Genomic DNA, 15384 nt, shown 5'->3' on the forward strand with positions numbered 1-15384 from the left:
GACAAGTGTTTGATATCCGTTGATTGGATCGGCTCGAACGGGCTACCTTTCATGGCCTCCAAGACCGTAGAAAGGTCCCACATGGGAACTGAGGGAGGTCTGGGAGGATTTAACCTCTTAGTTCCTCTAAGGAAGCGAATGACCAGATCGTTCCTTCTAAGTGACTGGCCAAGCGTCGGTTTAGAAAACGCTGCTATAGCCGCCACGTAAACCTTGAGCGTGGATGGGGCTCTGCCCTCATCCAGTAGCTCTTGTAGGAAGGAGAGAACCTCCGTCACCCCACAATTTGGGGGTGAAAAGCCACGGGCTGTGCACCAGCTAGAGAACACAGACCATATTGAGGAATAGAGCCGTCTCGTAGAGGGGGTCCTAGCCTGCATGATCGTGTTTAACACTCCCTCCGGGAGGTTAGCGGGTACCCGTTGATGGCCCACGCATGTAGGGACCAAAGCTCCGGGCGAGGATGCCAGATCGAGCCCCCGGCCTGAGAGAGGAGGTCCCTCCTCACTGGTATCGGCCATGGGGCACTGCTCGTCAGCTGCATCAGAACTGGGAACCAAGCCTGGTTCTTCCAGAACAGAGCCACTAGTAACACTGAGCATCCGTTTTCCCTGATCCGCTCTTACACCTGAGGTAGGAGCGCGACGGGGGGAAAAGCATAGAGCGGGCAGCGGGGCCAGACGTGGGCCAGCGCATCCCTGCTCTTAGAGAAAAACTCCAGACAGTGAGCGTTTTCTTGAGACGCAAACAGGTCTACTTCCGCTCTGCCGAATGTCTCCCACAGCAGTTGGACTGTCTGCGGGTGTAGAGACCTTTCTCCTGCTGGAACATTGTTCCTGGACAGTCTGTCTGGTCCCACATTCAGGTGGCCAGGCACGTGCGCTGCTCTCAGCGAGCGCAGATTGTGCTGAGCCCAGACCAGGAGGCGTTCCGTCAGCCTGTAAAGGTTTCGGGACCTGATATCTCCCTGGCGATTTATGTAGGCCACCACTGACATGTTGGTCGAACGGACCAAGACGTGGTGTCCTGTTATCTGGGGACAAAAGCGACTGTCATCATTTCCAAGCAGTTTATGTGTAGAGCTTTTCCCGTTCTGACCACTGGCCGAAGAACGGTCTGCCCTCGAGCAACGCTCCCCATCCCGAGGTGGAGGCGTCCGTAGACACCACCTTCACACTCGAGGAAGTCCCCAGGCTTACACCTGACTGGTACCAGTCGATCGCTTTCCAAGGTTTCAGAGCTGAGACGCATTTCTGATCGACCTTGAGGCGAGAAAGACCGGAGGTCCACGCTCGGCGCGGTACTCACGCTTTTAGCCAGAATTGCAGTGTGCGCATGCGAAGCAGACCCAACTGAAGTACTGATGATGCTGAGGCCATGAGACCCAGCATCCTTTGAAACTTTCTGAGCGGGACTATAGCGCCGCAGCGGAAGGTTTCCGTCATGCGCTGAATATTCAGTCTGCGCTGTGGCGATAGCTGAGCTGTCATAGACAGCGAGTCCAGATCTGTGCCCAGAAAAGATATTCTCTGACTGGGAGACAGTGAACTTTTTGCCCAATTGACTTTGAGACCCAGTTTCTCGAGATGCTCGAGTAATATGGTCCTGTGTTCTATGAGCTCTGAGTTCGACTGAGCTAGAACCAGCCAATCGTCCAAGTAGTTCAAAACTTGCATTCCCCGAAGTTTCAGGGGAGCGAGGGCCACATCCATGCACATCGTGAATGTACGGGGTGCTAGGGACAGGCCAAACGGTAGGACTGTGTATTGATATGCCTGGCCCTCGAAGGCTAATCTCAAAAATTGCCTGTGACGTGACGCTACACGTCCTTCAGATCTATTGACACAAACCAGTCCCCCTGGCGAATTTGCGAGAGGATTTTCCTGGTTGTGAGCATTCTGAACCGTCGTTTTGAAAGTGCTTTGTTCAGCCGTCTTAGATCTAGAATGGGTCTGAGACCCCCGTCTTTTTTCGGTACCAGAAAATATCTGCTGTACAGACCCCCTTCGCTCTGAGCTTGAGATAAAGGCTCTATGGCCCCTTTGTGCAACAGTTTTGCAATTTCGGTTCGAAGTAGATGTGCTACTTCCTTTTCCACCGTGGTTTCGATTCGCACCGCACAACGGCGGGGGCATCGAGCGAACTGTTGCGAATAGCCTCTTTCTATAATGTTCAGCACCCATTCTGATACCCCGGGAAGCTTTGCCCACGCATTTGCATGAATAGCTAGGGGTTGAATGAGATCTGGGCTCTGGCCGTGACATAGTGGCGGCCGGAGAGCTTCGGTATGCTGTAACAGACGCCACGCTTGCAGCGTTCGAGGCGGGGGGCGCGCTGATGACAGCGGGCAGCCTGCCCGCGCTCGACTCTCTTATGGTGGGTAGCTGAGAGAGAGCGAACGGGGGGGAACCCGTGGGGCTCGTCATGACTGTGAGTGTGAGTGAATGTGGGAGCGGGACAGCGGGCACATTTACTACACTGAAAACACCGTCGGCTTGAGCTGACTGTATGTGTGTTGGTTTCGTTTTTACAGAAACCGAGAGACATGCAGTGTGTAGTGTTTGTGGGCACTGGGTCGTGGGCACATTCACTACATTTAATGCACAATCGACATGAGTCGATTTTATGTGCGCGAGCCCTGTGGGACGGGCTGTGCCTGTGTGCAGGAATGAGCAGTGGGCATTTTTACTACTCAGAGCCGGACATTTAACGCACAATCGACATGAGCCGATTTTATTTGTGCGAGCCCTGGGCTTGTCATGCCTGTGAGTGAATGTGGGTGTGGGACAGCAGGCACATTTACTACAATGAGAACGCCGTCGGCTTGAGCCGACTGTATGTGTGTTGGTTTAGTTTTTACAGAAACCGTGAGACATGCATCATGTAGTGTTTGTGGGCACTGGGTCGTGGGCACATTCACTACATTTAATGCACAATCGACATGAGTCGATTTCATGTGTGCGAGCCCTGAAATGTGGCGGGCTGTGCTTATGTGTAGGAATGAGGCGGGCTAGGAAGACTTTACCTCGGGCTTTACCAGATAGCGTCATCTTGTCTTGTAACGGCGTTTGATTGCAGGCGTGCATGCATTATAACAGACTCGTTTACTGCAATATTAATATATTCAGTCGCCTGAACTTAGGAGGGGACTGAGAAATGTGTGAGAAATGGAGGTTGGTCCGGCCTCAGCGGGACTGATACACTCTCCTTTCTCCTTCCGCCGATGAGTGACGCACGCGAGGAGCGGGGTAGCTTTCTTGTAACGTAAAGAAAAACTAACCCCTTTGAAGGAAAAACATCCATTCAGAGAGCGTCATCATGTCTTGTGACGGCGTTCGTTTGCAGGCGTGCGTGTATTACAACAGAGTCCACCCTCGCTCCACTGCCAGCACCAGAGCCCACCCTCGCTCCACTGCCAGCACCAGAGCCCACCCTCACTCCACTGCCAGCACCAGAGTCCACTCTCGCTCCACTGCCAGCACCAGAGCCCACCCTCGCTCCACTGCCAGCACCAGAGTCCACCCTCGCTCCAGCTACAACTCTACTGCCAGAGCCCACCCTCGCTCCACTGCCAGCACCAGAGCCCACCCTCACTCCAGCCACAGCCTCACCAATGAGAGATCCGTGTAAATGCAGAAGAAAATGCACAGACAAATTTAGTGAGGAGAGGCGTAAGGAGATCTGGAAGAGGTACTGGGACATCAACTACACAGACAAAACATGCATTCATGTTCCACAGTGTCAGCCAGCTACCAACAGCAACAGTTTGTGGGGATGGAAAAACAAGTCGACGGGGCAGGTCCTTTGTTTACAGGCTAAAGAATGCAGATCAGGTCCCACAGCAGGTCTGTAAAACTTTTTTCTTGGCCACTTTGGGGTACCACCCGGCGAATGACAGTCTGGTCCTCTCTGTGATGGGGAATGAGATAGGGAATGAGGCGATCACAAGAGACCAAAGAGGAAGGCATACACCATCCAACAAGCTGGACATGCAGCCTTTTTACGACCACATTGAATCATTCCACCCATCAGTGAGCCACTACCGAAGAGAGCATGCCCCACATCGTCGCTACCTCCCTAGCGATGTTAACATCAAGCTCATGTATGCTGATTATTTGGGAAAAGGCAACAGCTGCTCCTATGAAAGCTACCGCAAAGCTGTAAAACATAAGAACATCAGCTTTGCAAAGCTTGGAGAGGAGGGATGTGAGGAGTGCGTACTGCAGGATCAGCACATGAAAAATGACCATGATGGGGATGGCCATGACATGGACTGTTTTCAGTGCCAGAGGTAGCATGGACATAAAGAGTCTGCCGTGCAGAGCCGAATAATATACCAGGCTGATGCAGAGAAGGACTGGCCAGAGGACACATTGGTGAAGAGTGTGGACCTTCAAAAAGTCATCTGTTGCCTCATCTGCCTGGTTTGAAACCATCAATCTTCACAAAACGCATCGTGGCATTCCATGAGACCTTTGCCTCTGTAGGCAATAAAAAAAATAAAAAAACACCATCTCTGTGGTCTGGCATGAGGGCATGGCAGGGCGAAGAGCAGCAGAGATCACCTCGGCCTATGTGACTGCACTAAAAAAGAAAGGGACATATGCCACTGCATCTTCTGGGTGGACAACTGTTCTGCCCAAAATAAGAATTGGTGCTTGCTATCCTCCCTGGTCTGCATTGTAAATGGTGATACCACCTCCATGGAGGATATAACTTTGAAATACTTTGAAAAGGGACACACGATCATGAGTGCTGACAGTTTTCACCATGGTGTCGAGCTGGAGATGAAAAATCGACCTGGAGGTGTGCTGTATGACTTTGAGGATTTTGTGAGTGTTGTGACAAGTTCAAACTCCAGGAAGGTGGAAGTGGTTGAAATGAAGAATGAAGATGTGCTGAATTGGAAGGATGGACACTCCTGTGTGAAGATCCATTGCGTGGTGGTGGCGCAATGGATAAGACACATGCCTTTGGTGTGAGAGACCCGAGTTTGAATCCACTGTGAGACACCAATGTGTCCCTGAGCAAAAGACACTTAACCCCTAGTTGCTCCAGAGATGTGCGACCTCTGACATATATAGCAATTGTAAGTCGCTTTGGATAAAAGCGTCAGCTAAATGAATAAATGTAAATATCAAGAAGGCATCAAAGTTGGGCAAGATGTCAGTGATCCAGCTGCGACGTGGCTCTAGGAGCCTGTTCTTCAAACTAAACCATGTAGATGCTCACTTTACCGAGTTGGACTTCCTCCGGGCTAAGCTCGAGCTGAAGGTTCCCTCTCTCCTGAGACCACATGACCAGGGGATTGAAGAGGCTAAAAAGAACGACATAATCAGAAAACTATGTCCTTTTATGCCCCCAAACAGGAGGGCTTTCTGGTGTTCACTGCCTGTAAGCGAAGTTGTGGAGGATGAGGAGTGAGAACACCCTAAAACAACATTAAATTAATTCAGGATTCCAAGTTCACACACTTGTACATGATTTACTCTTATTCCCATTCCATGCATTTTAAATGTGTACATGATTCGTTGTTCTATCTGCTGTATCTTTGTTTTATATCTTGTTATATCTTTGCATTCCATTATTAATTAAACGAATATGTTTACTTATTAGAAATATGCTTATCTTGTATGTATTCATATGATTCAGTGTCACCTCTCTGCAGTCAACCTGTTAGTTTTACTGCACACAAGATACTCTTTACTGCTATGGCTGTATTGTGTCATGTCTAATTAATTAATGCCATCATGATGCAACCAAATCAGAGGATAGCAATAAGTAGATGGCTAAAAGTAATTGTAAATTATCCAAAATAATCAATCAATCATTTTATTTTAAAACAACATAAAACAACACGAGTTGATCGAAGTGCTTTACAGACCCAACCTTAAATAACATATACACAAACAAATCAAAAAACACAATACTGGTGTCACTATAATGATTTTGTAAAAATGGTGATCAGCAATCAAATATTGATCATTTTGAAGTTACTGCCTTTTGCCTTGGCATGACTTCTCACTTTTTGCAAACAATATAAAGGCAGAGTACAGTAACTTCAAAATTGGGGTCAAAGGTCAAGTTTGAGCTCAAGATTTTTTTATGTAGATAATTGTCATTACTAAAACATTTAATTGGCAGATTTCCAGTTTCCTACCAATAATTAATTTGGCTGGACAACTAAAAAACTTTAAAGTCATTTTTCTCAGTTCCACACTCTAGCGACTTATGGTCTTTTGCATTTGTAGGGCAGAATAGTCATATGGCCCGCTGCTACAGTTGTACAGATTATTAAAGCATTTATTCCAACTACATGTCATCTCTCTAATGCAGTCATTTTTACCTAAAACCGACGTTGATTTGCTTGATCAATGCAGAAATATTTTCTGAAAACATCTGCTATTGCTGAAAAATAAGCAAATGTAACAAAAATTAAGGGTCAAGAGCCCAACTAAAGCAAACGCTGATCACCATGATGGGGACCTCAAACAAAACATTTTCAACCATCATCTAAACATCGTTTGATTCTCAATAAGAAATGCTGTAGACATCTAATAGAAATAGTCAATCTGTTTAGTAATAAGTGAAGCTGGTAATGCTGTTTGTGGAGTCGTTTAATCCTCCTCTGCTGAGATCTTCAGAGATTTAATATCTTTTATCTACAGTTGATTTCATCTAAGGCTGTGGCTGAACAAAGTTGTAGTTTATTTATCGCTTTTCAAATCCATGATGCTCATAAACTCCAGCTTGATTTGAGATGATCCAAAGGGCATCTTGAGCAATAAAAGAAAATCTGTCTATACAGAGTCTCATGATCAATAATACTTATTTACTTGCATAGAATTTTCAATTTGATTTCACACTTGCATTTAACTAGTGCAGCCAAACAAGAGCTGCATTTAAAGTAATTAAACTACAGTCTTCACATACACTTTACAGAAACACAAATTCGGTCACAAAAAACACGTGTTCTGTAAGATATGTCTTAATGAACAAATATACAAAGGAATAATTTCACCTCACACATGGACCACAGATTTAATCAGACGTCAAATTTAACCCCTCTGATAAATCGTTCAGATGGGTATAGTGATGCTTTAGCTTTTGACATTGTATAAATCCAAATGCCCCATTCATCCAATTCTAAGATACATATTAAATTGTGCAGGAATGAAAGAGACATATTTGGTTGTCATAGAATTCCAGGTGCAGTTCAATCTTAACTTCTTGGAAATCTATTCTGATAGAAAAACTTTTAAAAACATTTAGGCTAATCCAAGAGCGAAGATAATTAAATTCCAGTGCAAGAGCACAGAGACATTCGCGAGTGTGAACGGAGGTCGTTTTTCTAATGTTGTCATCTGTACAAAGAAAAAAACTTCTCAGTTTTAAGGATTCAATGATTGAATAAGTGCACTCAATAACGTCCACTATGGTTTCTACCACTACAAATGGCTGTCGACCCAAATACTGCCCTATTTGAGGATATATTATCAGGGCGATTTTGGATTCAGCCGTTGTCGTGTAAACATACCTTTAGTAATCCTGAAGATATTGATTAGCTTATTCAGGTGTGTTTTATTAGGGATGGAGCTAAACTCCGCAAGACAGTGGCACTCCAGGACCCCCTGGGATAGAGTCTCGTATTTGGACAGACATTTTATTGGACAGAGTAAGAGCGTGTGTTCAAGCTGCGTCCGAAACCTCATACTTCCCTACTATATAGTAGGGAAAAACAGTAGGCCAGCGAATATGTATGAATCCTTAGTATTCATAAAAGAGTAGGCGAGAAGTTCCCAGATGGCCTACTGCTTCCGTCCAGATTCTGAAGCACTCAACGATGGATACTTTTCTATCCCAGGAGGCCACGGGAGAGGATACATCATAATCGAACATCGTGGAGATCAGCGACGAGTATACTAGTTTGAGTGAGTATACTACAGAAATTAATTTAAAAAAATTTAACTTGTAATACAGAAATCAAATGACATTGTGCTGTTAAAATAAGTGCTTCTGTATTATGTTTTGTGCATTTTTGTAGGATCTGAAATGTCTTTAGACTGATGTGAGCAGTGAGGATGGAGAGCCCAGAGCTGAATACTGGAAACGATGCCATGGATGGAATCATCCATCACTCCACAGGCCCTAATTGACTAAGGCTTGCTCTACTATGCTTCGCTCACAGGAGTGTTTACTGTTGAAATGAGTCTCACAGGTTCAGTACAGGCTCTCTGTGAAACTGGGCCTACATCACTGGCAGTATTTAGATGTGTTTTAAATCAATACCAGATAGAAATCCTAATTAACAGACTAAATTAATTCCAGGTGGTGGTTAATCAATTAAATTAACAAAATTAATGCATTCCCTGACAATTAAGTGTATTTAAATATCCCTGCCTTCAGTACAAAAGATTGAGAGAAGCAGTAATAAACAGTGGTAGAGTATCTTCAGAGAAGCTCTCTGAGAATTTTGAAAAAGACTCTTGATTTAGGTTTGGGTTTGGATGATTTTTCCTCATGGCTGTGAGGGAGACTAGTTTTTGGAAAGGGCTCATTTTAGCCCTTTTTCTCTTTGCTGTTGATGGACAGAAACTAGGGCCGTAAGTACTGTTAAATGTGCTTTGAAGTGAACAAGCATTCTGTTGTCCGCTTTATGTTGGATTAACTAAACTTTATAGATGGTGGAAATAAGTTTTGTGAACTGGTTGAATCCTTCTTTCAATACCATTGTCAAAAATCACCACTCTTCATTTGTTGTAATCCAGTGATAAAATAGATGTCATGTGGTTCCTGAAACTAAACCTCTCTGTATTTTTCCACAGGTTATTCATGGTGACGTTCCCTGCAGTGATTGAGTCTGGATCTGATGCCAAATTATGCATAACTCTTCTGAAACCCCAAGAGAGCCTCACAATGACAGTTTCTCTGCTTGATGAGAAAAACAGGACAACTCAACTTGTGCAGCAGGTTTCTTCAACGTCGTTTCACCGCTTTTTCAGTTTCCAGGTCTGTCATGAGACGCATGTGCCTTTTTTTGGGGGGGGGGGGTTTGTTGTTAACTTGGTTTCTCCACAGGCTCCTCGAGTAGATGGAGAAGTGGTGCAGAAGCTGAAGGTGGACGTTAAAGGGAAGGTCTTCAGAGCGACTGAAGAGAGAAAAGTCATGTTCAGACGTTACCAGCCTTTGACCTTCATCCAAACAGACAAACCCATCTACAATCCAGGACAAACGGGTGAGCTGTGAATGTCCCTTGGTTTAATATTAGAGGTGTAGAAAGTCCAATACGCTACAAGTCTTGATAATCTTCAAGTGCATTGATGTGAGTTTATTGGTGTCTTTGCAGTGAATTTCAGAGTTGTCACTATGGATACCAGATTTGTGCCATTTGATCAAATGGTAAGATCAGATGTTTCACCATATTGAGTGTTCTAGCCACAAAGAAACCTGCAAATTTAATGCAGGTTATTTTTACGTGCACTATTTTGCACTTTCACTTTCAGTTTTTTTTTTTTTTTTTTTTTCAGCATCTGTGTGTTGGTGCTTTTTAAATGTTTATTTTTCCTGTCTTTGTCTTGCAGTACAATCTGGTGGTAGTAGAGGTGAGTGTTCTGTTGCAAGTCTTTGAATGGAGCCAATGCAGCTTTTTGTACTTCTTCTTTGTTTGCTGTTTTTCCTCTGAGTTGTTCATGGTTTTGTTTTTAGGACAATAATAATAACAGGATTGGTCAGTGGACAAATGTTTCCTCAACGGGATGGATATTGCAGCTTTCTCATGAGTTAAACCCAGAGGCTCAGATAGGGATGTACACACTAAATGCTTTTATTGGTGACCGAACAATCTCCCATGTTTTTGAGGTGAAAAAATATGGTAAGTCATTGTATATAAATTGTGTAGCAGTTCAATGACACATCTGAGGTCTTGATCCAAGTCATCTGGTTTCTGGTTAAGTTTTGCCCAAGTTTGACGTGACCGTAAACACACCACAGACATACAGCGTTGCAAATGTGGGACTGAAAGTTGAGGCTTGTGCCAAGTGAGTAACGCCTCTATTTTCTTGTCTTGTGGTTGGTCAGTTCTTGATCTTGTTCCTTGTGATGTTTCTCAGATACACATATGGCCAACCTGTGCTTGGTCAAGCATTGGTGGAAGTCTGCCGTGAGCCATTTCCATATGTTGTGGTTCCTGATGTGACCCGTCGTTGCCTGAATAAAACTGCAAAGGTGTGACTCCTGCCTTACAATGGAGGGTTTTCTTTTGCTTGTGCTCGACTTCAATGTGACTCTTTGTTCTGTTACCAGATGAACGACACTGGCTGTGCCTCCCTTACCGTCGATACATCAGTGTTTTTCAACACCAAATTTGAAAATGATATGCAAGATACTTTTCTTGTAAATGTGAATGTCACTGAGGTGGGAACAGGTGAGCTATATGCTGATCTGAACCAATGGTACTTGCTTAAAGTTTGTTTGCAGTTCACCTTTTTTCTATTGCATCCCCCCCCCCAGATGTATTGATGTCAAAATCTGCAACGGTGTCCATTACGTTTGAAGTCGGCAAAGTCACGTTTGTGGACCTCCCAGATTATTTTGAAACTGGATCAATGATTAATGGAAAGGTAAGTTTAATCTTTGTCACAGAAGCCTTCACATTATTTCCCTTTCCTAACCTTGATCATTCCCAACAGATCTCAGTGTCTCGTTTCGATGGTACTCCAATTGCAAACAAAGCGGTTTATCTCCTGGATAGTAACAGCTGGCCCAACAAACTGCTGCTGAATCTGACCACAAACCAGAAAGGACTGGCCACGTTCTCCCTCAGCACTGCTAATCTTCCTAAAGCTGCTCTCAATCTCGTGGTACAATTTGCTCCGTTTTGTGACATGTAGACTTCTCCCAATCTCTCGCATGAAACCAATGCCATTCGTTGTTCCCCAGGCAAGTGCGACTCCAGAGGTTGTGTATGGTTACAAATCACCATACTTCACTACGGATACAAGGGTTGTTCAGATTCTCCAACCTGCTTCTCCTGACAACCCATCACTTAGTGAACTGACTATAGTGAAGCTCGAGCAGCCACTCAAATGTGGTGCTGCGTTTCCAGTGACGGTCAAGTATTCTTTTGTTGGAGAGACTGGTGGCTACAGCACTGACATCATCTACATGGTGAGTGAACATTAGTGTTGTAGGTTTTTTTTTTTTTTTTTTTGCACTGGTCAGTTTGTTCAGTACCTTTTATGCACCCATTTGTCAGGTCATGTCCAGAGGATTGATCGTCCTCCATGGATTTCAGACAGTCACAGCAAGGGCTTCTAATACAGTCACGAGCGGCTCTGTGTCTTTCCAGCTGTCTGTCAGTGTTGATATGGCTCCAGTAGTGCAGATTCTGGTCTACTGTGTTCTGCCCAGTGAGAATGTTGTTGTTGGAAGTGCATCATTTGACACAGAAACGTGTTTCCAAAACAAGGTATGATGTGCACTAGCATCGTTTGTCTTTAAGTGGGGAATGATGATGTGTTCTACAGCCTGTTGATTCTTGTTCCAGGTGTCTCTACAGTTCTCTCCTGCTACGGCTGTTCCTGCTGAGGGAAATGTTCTGACTGTCTCTGCTCAAGCAGGATCTCTTTGTGGCATCAGTGCTGTAGATCAGAGCATCCGGATCATGGAGCCAGGAAGACGTCTGAGTGCTGAAATGGTATCATGTGCCTCAATCAGATTTCCATTGTAGCAAATTAGCTTAAATATTACAGGGGTGGTATAATGCCCTTTTCACAAGATGTAAAATAAGTCTTTGATGTCCCCAGAGTGTGTAAGTTGAAGTCATTTGAGGGTGAGCAAAAATGCACAGTTTGTGTCTGTTCCTTTAAAGGCAAATGAGCTGCTGCTCCTGGCACAGAGGGCGGAGCTTCAACAGCTTGCACTCACACAGACATGCACTGAAAATTTCTAAAACTTTAAGCCTTTTTTTCAAACTGGATTCAAACAATGGAGAGACTCAAGTGACAACATGTAGAATACAATGGAATGTTTCTGAATGGTTAGTTGATGAATTTATGTAGTATGTGTAGCTATCTTCTAGTCACTGATTAGCATATTCTGTCTTGATAATCTATAAACCGGGAGCGGGGTTTATGTAAATTGTAGGGTTGGTGATGTCACTAACCCGGGAGGAATGTTGTGTAGTCCCTACCAGCCGTTTGTCCTTAAAGCGATTTCTTTAAAAGCAAATATCTCCCTTTGCTTTGAGCATTGTAACTTTGCAGATGTTTATGCTCAAACAGAAACATTACACTAACAAGTTAAGTGAAATCATTATCAACCACCCCTTTAATAATCATAACTTATTATATTTGGATCAGTTAATAGAATTAACTTAATATAGTAATTAATATTACAATTTAACCTGTTTGTCCCATAAATTAGGTTTTTAATTTTCTTTCTAAGAAATGTACAGTTCCGGTGTATGGGAAGTCTTTCTTACTGCTCAGTACTCAGAGCAAGTAGTTAAAGTCTGCATGATTAGCGACTCCAGTATATGAGCATGAAACGGACAAATTTACGTGTGACATGAACAAGACTTTAACTAGACTAAACTTAAACTACTCTAACTTGCATGCATTCAGTTTACCAAGGGAAGAGCTGAAACAGAATACAGGAAAGCAAGAAGTTGTAGCATTGCTTGAAATTCAGTAGATAAACGGCCTTGAGCAAACCATCAGTTTTGTTCTAACACTCCCTTTAAAAGGGGTAAGGATACTTAATGTATCAAATGAGACTAAGCTTGATACTTGCATGTCTCGCCCATGAGTAAAACTGTCATGAGGCAATTTGTTGAGGCTCCATTTGATCTTTGCTGATGTCTTGATGAGAGAACCAATGGGAGTCAGAGACTTTGGTGAATGGAAAGAAAAGGCCACAGCCTGGCACAAGCATGGGGGTCCTTAAACTTCTAGTTCAGTCCCTTTCTGAGAAATCCTGATGTGGAGATGCTAAGACATTATCTTTTGATCATTTATTTTTTAAAGCGTGAAGATGTCACACCCTTTGGAGGTGTGAGCCAATAAGTTCCCTTTGGAGGGAGTTTCTTGATGGCCCTTTGTTCTCGCAGGCTGTTGAATGTAATTTGATTGGGTGTTTAAGAAAAGAATTTTCAAGATTCTTATACAATGTGTCACAAAGTTAGCAAAATGTAAATACTCCAATCTTTGTCCCCATTTGTTAAGAGTCCAAACATGCTACACATGATTTTGGTTAACCATAGTATGTATGTCTGAAACAATCTAAAAGAGAATGAATACATATGCCAAACCCCATAAAAGGGAAATCATGAGATGGGGAAAATTGGATGCATGTTTATACATTTCTCATGATGTATGTATTATAGGATAAAAAGGGTTTATTTCTCATTCTCAGCAAGAACACATGTCTGCAAATTCTTTCTGGGTCATGAGTCTTGTCAGTCTTAATGTGTCCTGTAAAAGTATTTTAGGGATTCATTTGGGATGTTAGTTGAGAGGAAGTTTCATAGACCTTTGCTAGTGAGTTTGCTGGATTATTCATTAAATATAATAATTTGTCTGATTGGTCCAGATGCTACACATTTTTAGACCTAAACTTAAGTGGCATTCTAATCAGATGTGTGCCACATTAAAATATTCTGTTTACTGCAGATCAGAGATTGGGAAAACCCTGACATGCCATCACTGAACTACTTTTCAGTTTGATTAAACTTCATTAACAGACACTTGTCCTTTTTAAAATGTGTTATCACTATGACTTTGCTTTTTGAAAACCTACAGTACATATGTGACTTACTACTAGAAGACAACTTTCTCTGTTCTCAGGTGTTCAACTTGCTCCCAGTGCGGTCACTATCGGATTATCCATATGAAGTTGAGGATGAACAGGAGTGCCTAAATGTTCGACCCCGTCGGGCTGTTCCTACAGACCAAGCCTCTGAAACCTTCAAGGTATAAAACTGTTCATTATCCTGTTTACTAAACTCTCCTTAATCTTCAAATGTTTTTCTCTTGCTCTGACAGAGCATGGGGATGAAGGTTGCCACAAATTTGCCTATCAGAGTACCTGAGTGTGTGATGTACAGAGGCCTGAATTATTATCGCAACTTCCGTGATGGTATGTCTGTTTGTTTGTTGCTCTCAGACTCATGACCTGAAAGATTCCTTAAGTTTATTATAGTTGGTAGCTTCTGTGATCTGAAACTGCAAGTCATTTGGAAAAACTCAAAGTCTCTTACATTGTAACAGTGTATATTCAATTTTATTATTAATGTGCTATGTAAAGTCACAACTAATCAGGTGTTTTTTTTTTTTGTTTTTTTTATCAACAACTGCCCAAACATGCATATTTGAATTTGTATGAACCCTGTTTTATCTGCAGACACTAGGACAGTTTGTAGTAAAATTGCTGGTCTCTTTCAGTAATGTATTATCGTAAGCCTGTAGCCATGGCAATGGCTGGAATGGCTCCTCCAGAAGCCAAAAGGGCTGGAGGTGACACTTCCTCTTTTGACGTGACCGTCAGGACTTACTTTCCAGAAACCTGGATCTGGCAGCTTGCTCAAGTGGGGTTAGTAAAACCTTTTGTTCCATCTAAAGCTACTTTCCCACAGTTTTTACTTCTCCTGTCCCCCTCATTTATAGTTTTGAGTCCTTGTCTTCAGAGCGACTGGATCCACACGAGTTCCCCTCACTGTTCCTGACACCATCACCACATGGGAGACGGAGGCGTTCTGTCTGTCCTCAAAAGGTTTAGGTCTTGCTCCTCCTGCTCTGCTGACGGTTTTCCAGCCCTTCTTCCTGGAGCTCTCCCTGCCATACTCCATCGTCCGTGGGGAGTCTTTTGATCTGAAGGCCACGGTCTTCAGCTATCTGTCCAAGTGCATCATGGTCTGTCATGGTTTCTTTATATACTGTAATGGATCTGTATAGAGAAGGTCATGTGTCTTTGCTCCATGTGCTGTTTCATTGGCAGGTTAAATTAACTCCAGCTTCATCCACGGCCTTCACTCTTAAACCATATACTGATCCGTATTCATCCTGTATTTGTGCCAATGGGAGAAAGACCTTCAAATGGGTTCTCTCAGCTTCGGTTCTCGGTCAGTTTTGGACCGTCTGTTTCCAAATTTAAAGTTAGTGGTGTTGCTCACTTCCTGTCTTGCACTACAGGAGCTGTCAATGTGACTGTCAGTGCTTCAGCTGAAGCATCCCAGACTCAATGTGGCACTGAAGTCGTGACTGTGCCGACAAGAGGACGCATTGACGTAGTCACTCAAAGTCTACTTGTCCTGGTGAGTGTTACCAGCCTTCTGGAGTTTGATCATGATCTCATGCTGATTTACTGATGTGGTGTTATTGTTTATAG

At 43.6% G+C, this 15384-nt stretch overlaps 2 protein-coding genes across 2 annotated transcripts in view; both read left to right on the forward strand.

The window, feature by feature from the left end:
* The window catches only part of LOC309497962 (alpha-2-macroglobulin-like), a 32375-nt gene that overhangs the window by 14170 nt on the left and 2821 nt on the right, over nt 1–15384 (forward strand). The window contains exons 1-15 of the mRNA XM_082168404.1: nt 9745–9871; nt 9953–10037; nt 10110–10224; nt 10303–10423; nt 10510–10619; nt 10689–10859; nt 10939–11166; nt 11255–11467; nt 11546–11695; nt 13845–13970; nt 14043–14136; nt 14442–14589; nt 14684–14909; nt 14995–15118; nt 15189–15310. Of these exons, the coding sequence (XP_082024530.1) occupies nt 9805–9871; nt 9953–10037; nt 10110–10224; nt 10303–10423; nt 10510–10619; nt 10689–10859; nt 10939–11166; nt 11255–11467; nt 11546–11695; nt 13845–13970; nt 14043–14136; nt 14442–14589; nt 14684–14909; nt 14995–15118; nt 15189–15310 (2100 nt within the window). The 5' untranslated portion in view covers nt 9745–9804. Of the gene's footprint in view, nt 9872–9952; nt 10038–10109; nt 10225–10302; nt 10424–10509; nt 10620–10688; nt 10860–10938; nt 11167–11254; nt 11468–11545; nt 11696–13844; nt 13971–14042; nt 14137–14441; nt 14590–14683; nt 14910–14994; nt 15119–15188; nt 15311–15384 lie in introns of the transcript that reaches the window.
* Nucleotides 8405–9426, forward strand: LOC309474598 (ovostatin-like; the record flags this gene model as incomplete). Its single annotated transcript, XM_082137131.1, has 4 exons — nt 8405–8603; nt 8826–9009; nt 9079–9235; nt 9347–9426. The coding sequence occupies exons 1-4, from the start codon at nt 8521–8523 to the stop codon at nt 9424–9426; spliced, it is 504 nt and encodes a 167-aa protein (XP_081993257.1). The 5' UTR covers nt 8405–8520.

This window comes from Leuciscus leuciscus (assembly GCF_965113295.1).
Source record: "Leuciscus leuciscus genome assembly, chromosome: 1".
NCBI lineage: Eukaryota > Metazoa > Chordata > Actinopteri > Cypriniformes > Leuciscidae > Leuciscus > Leuciscus leuciscus.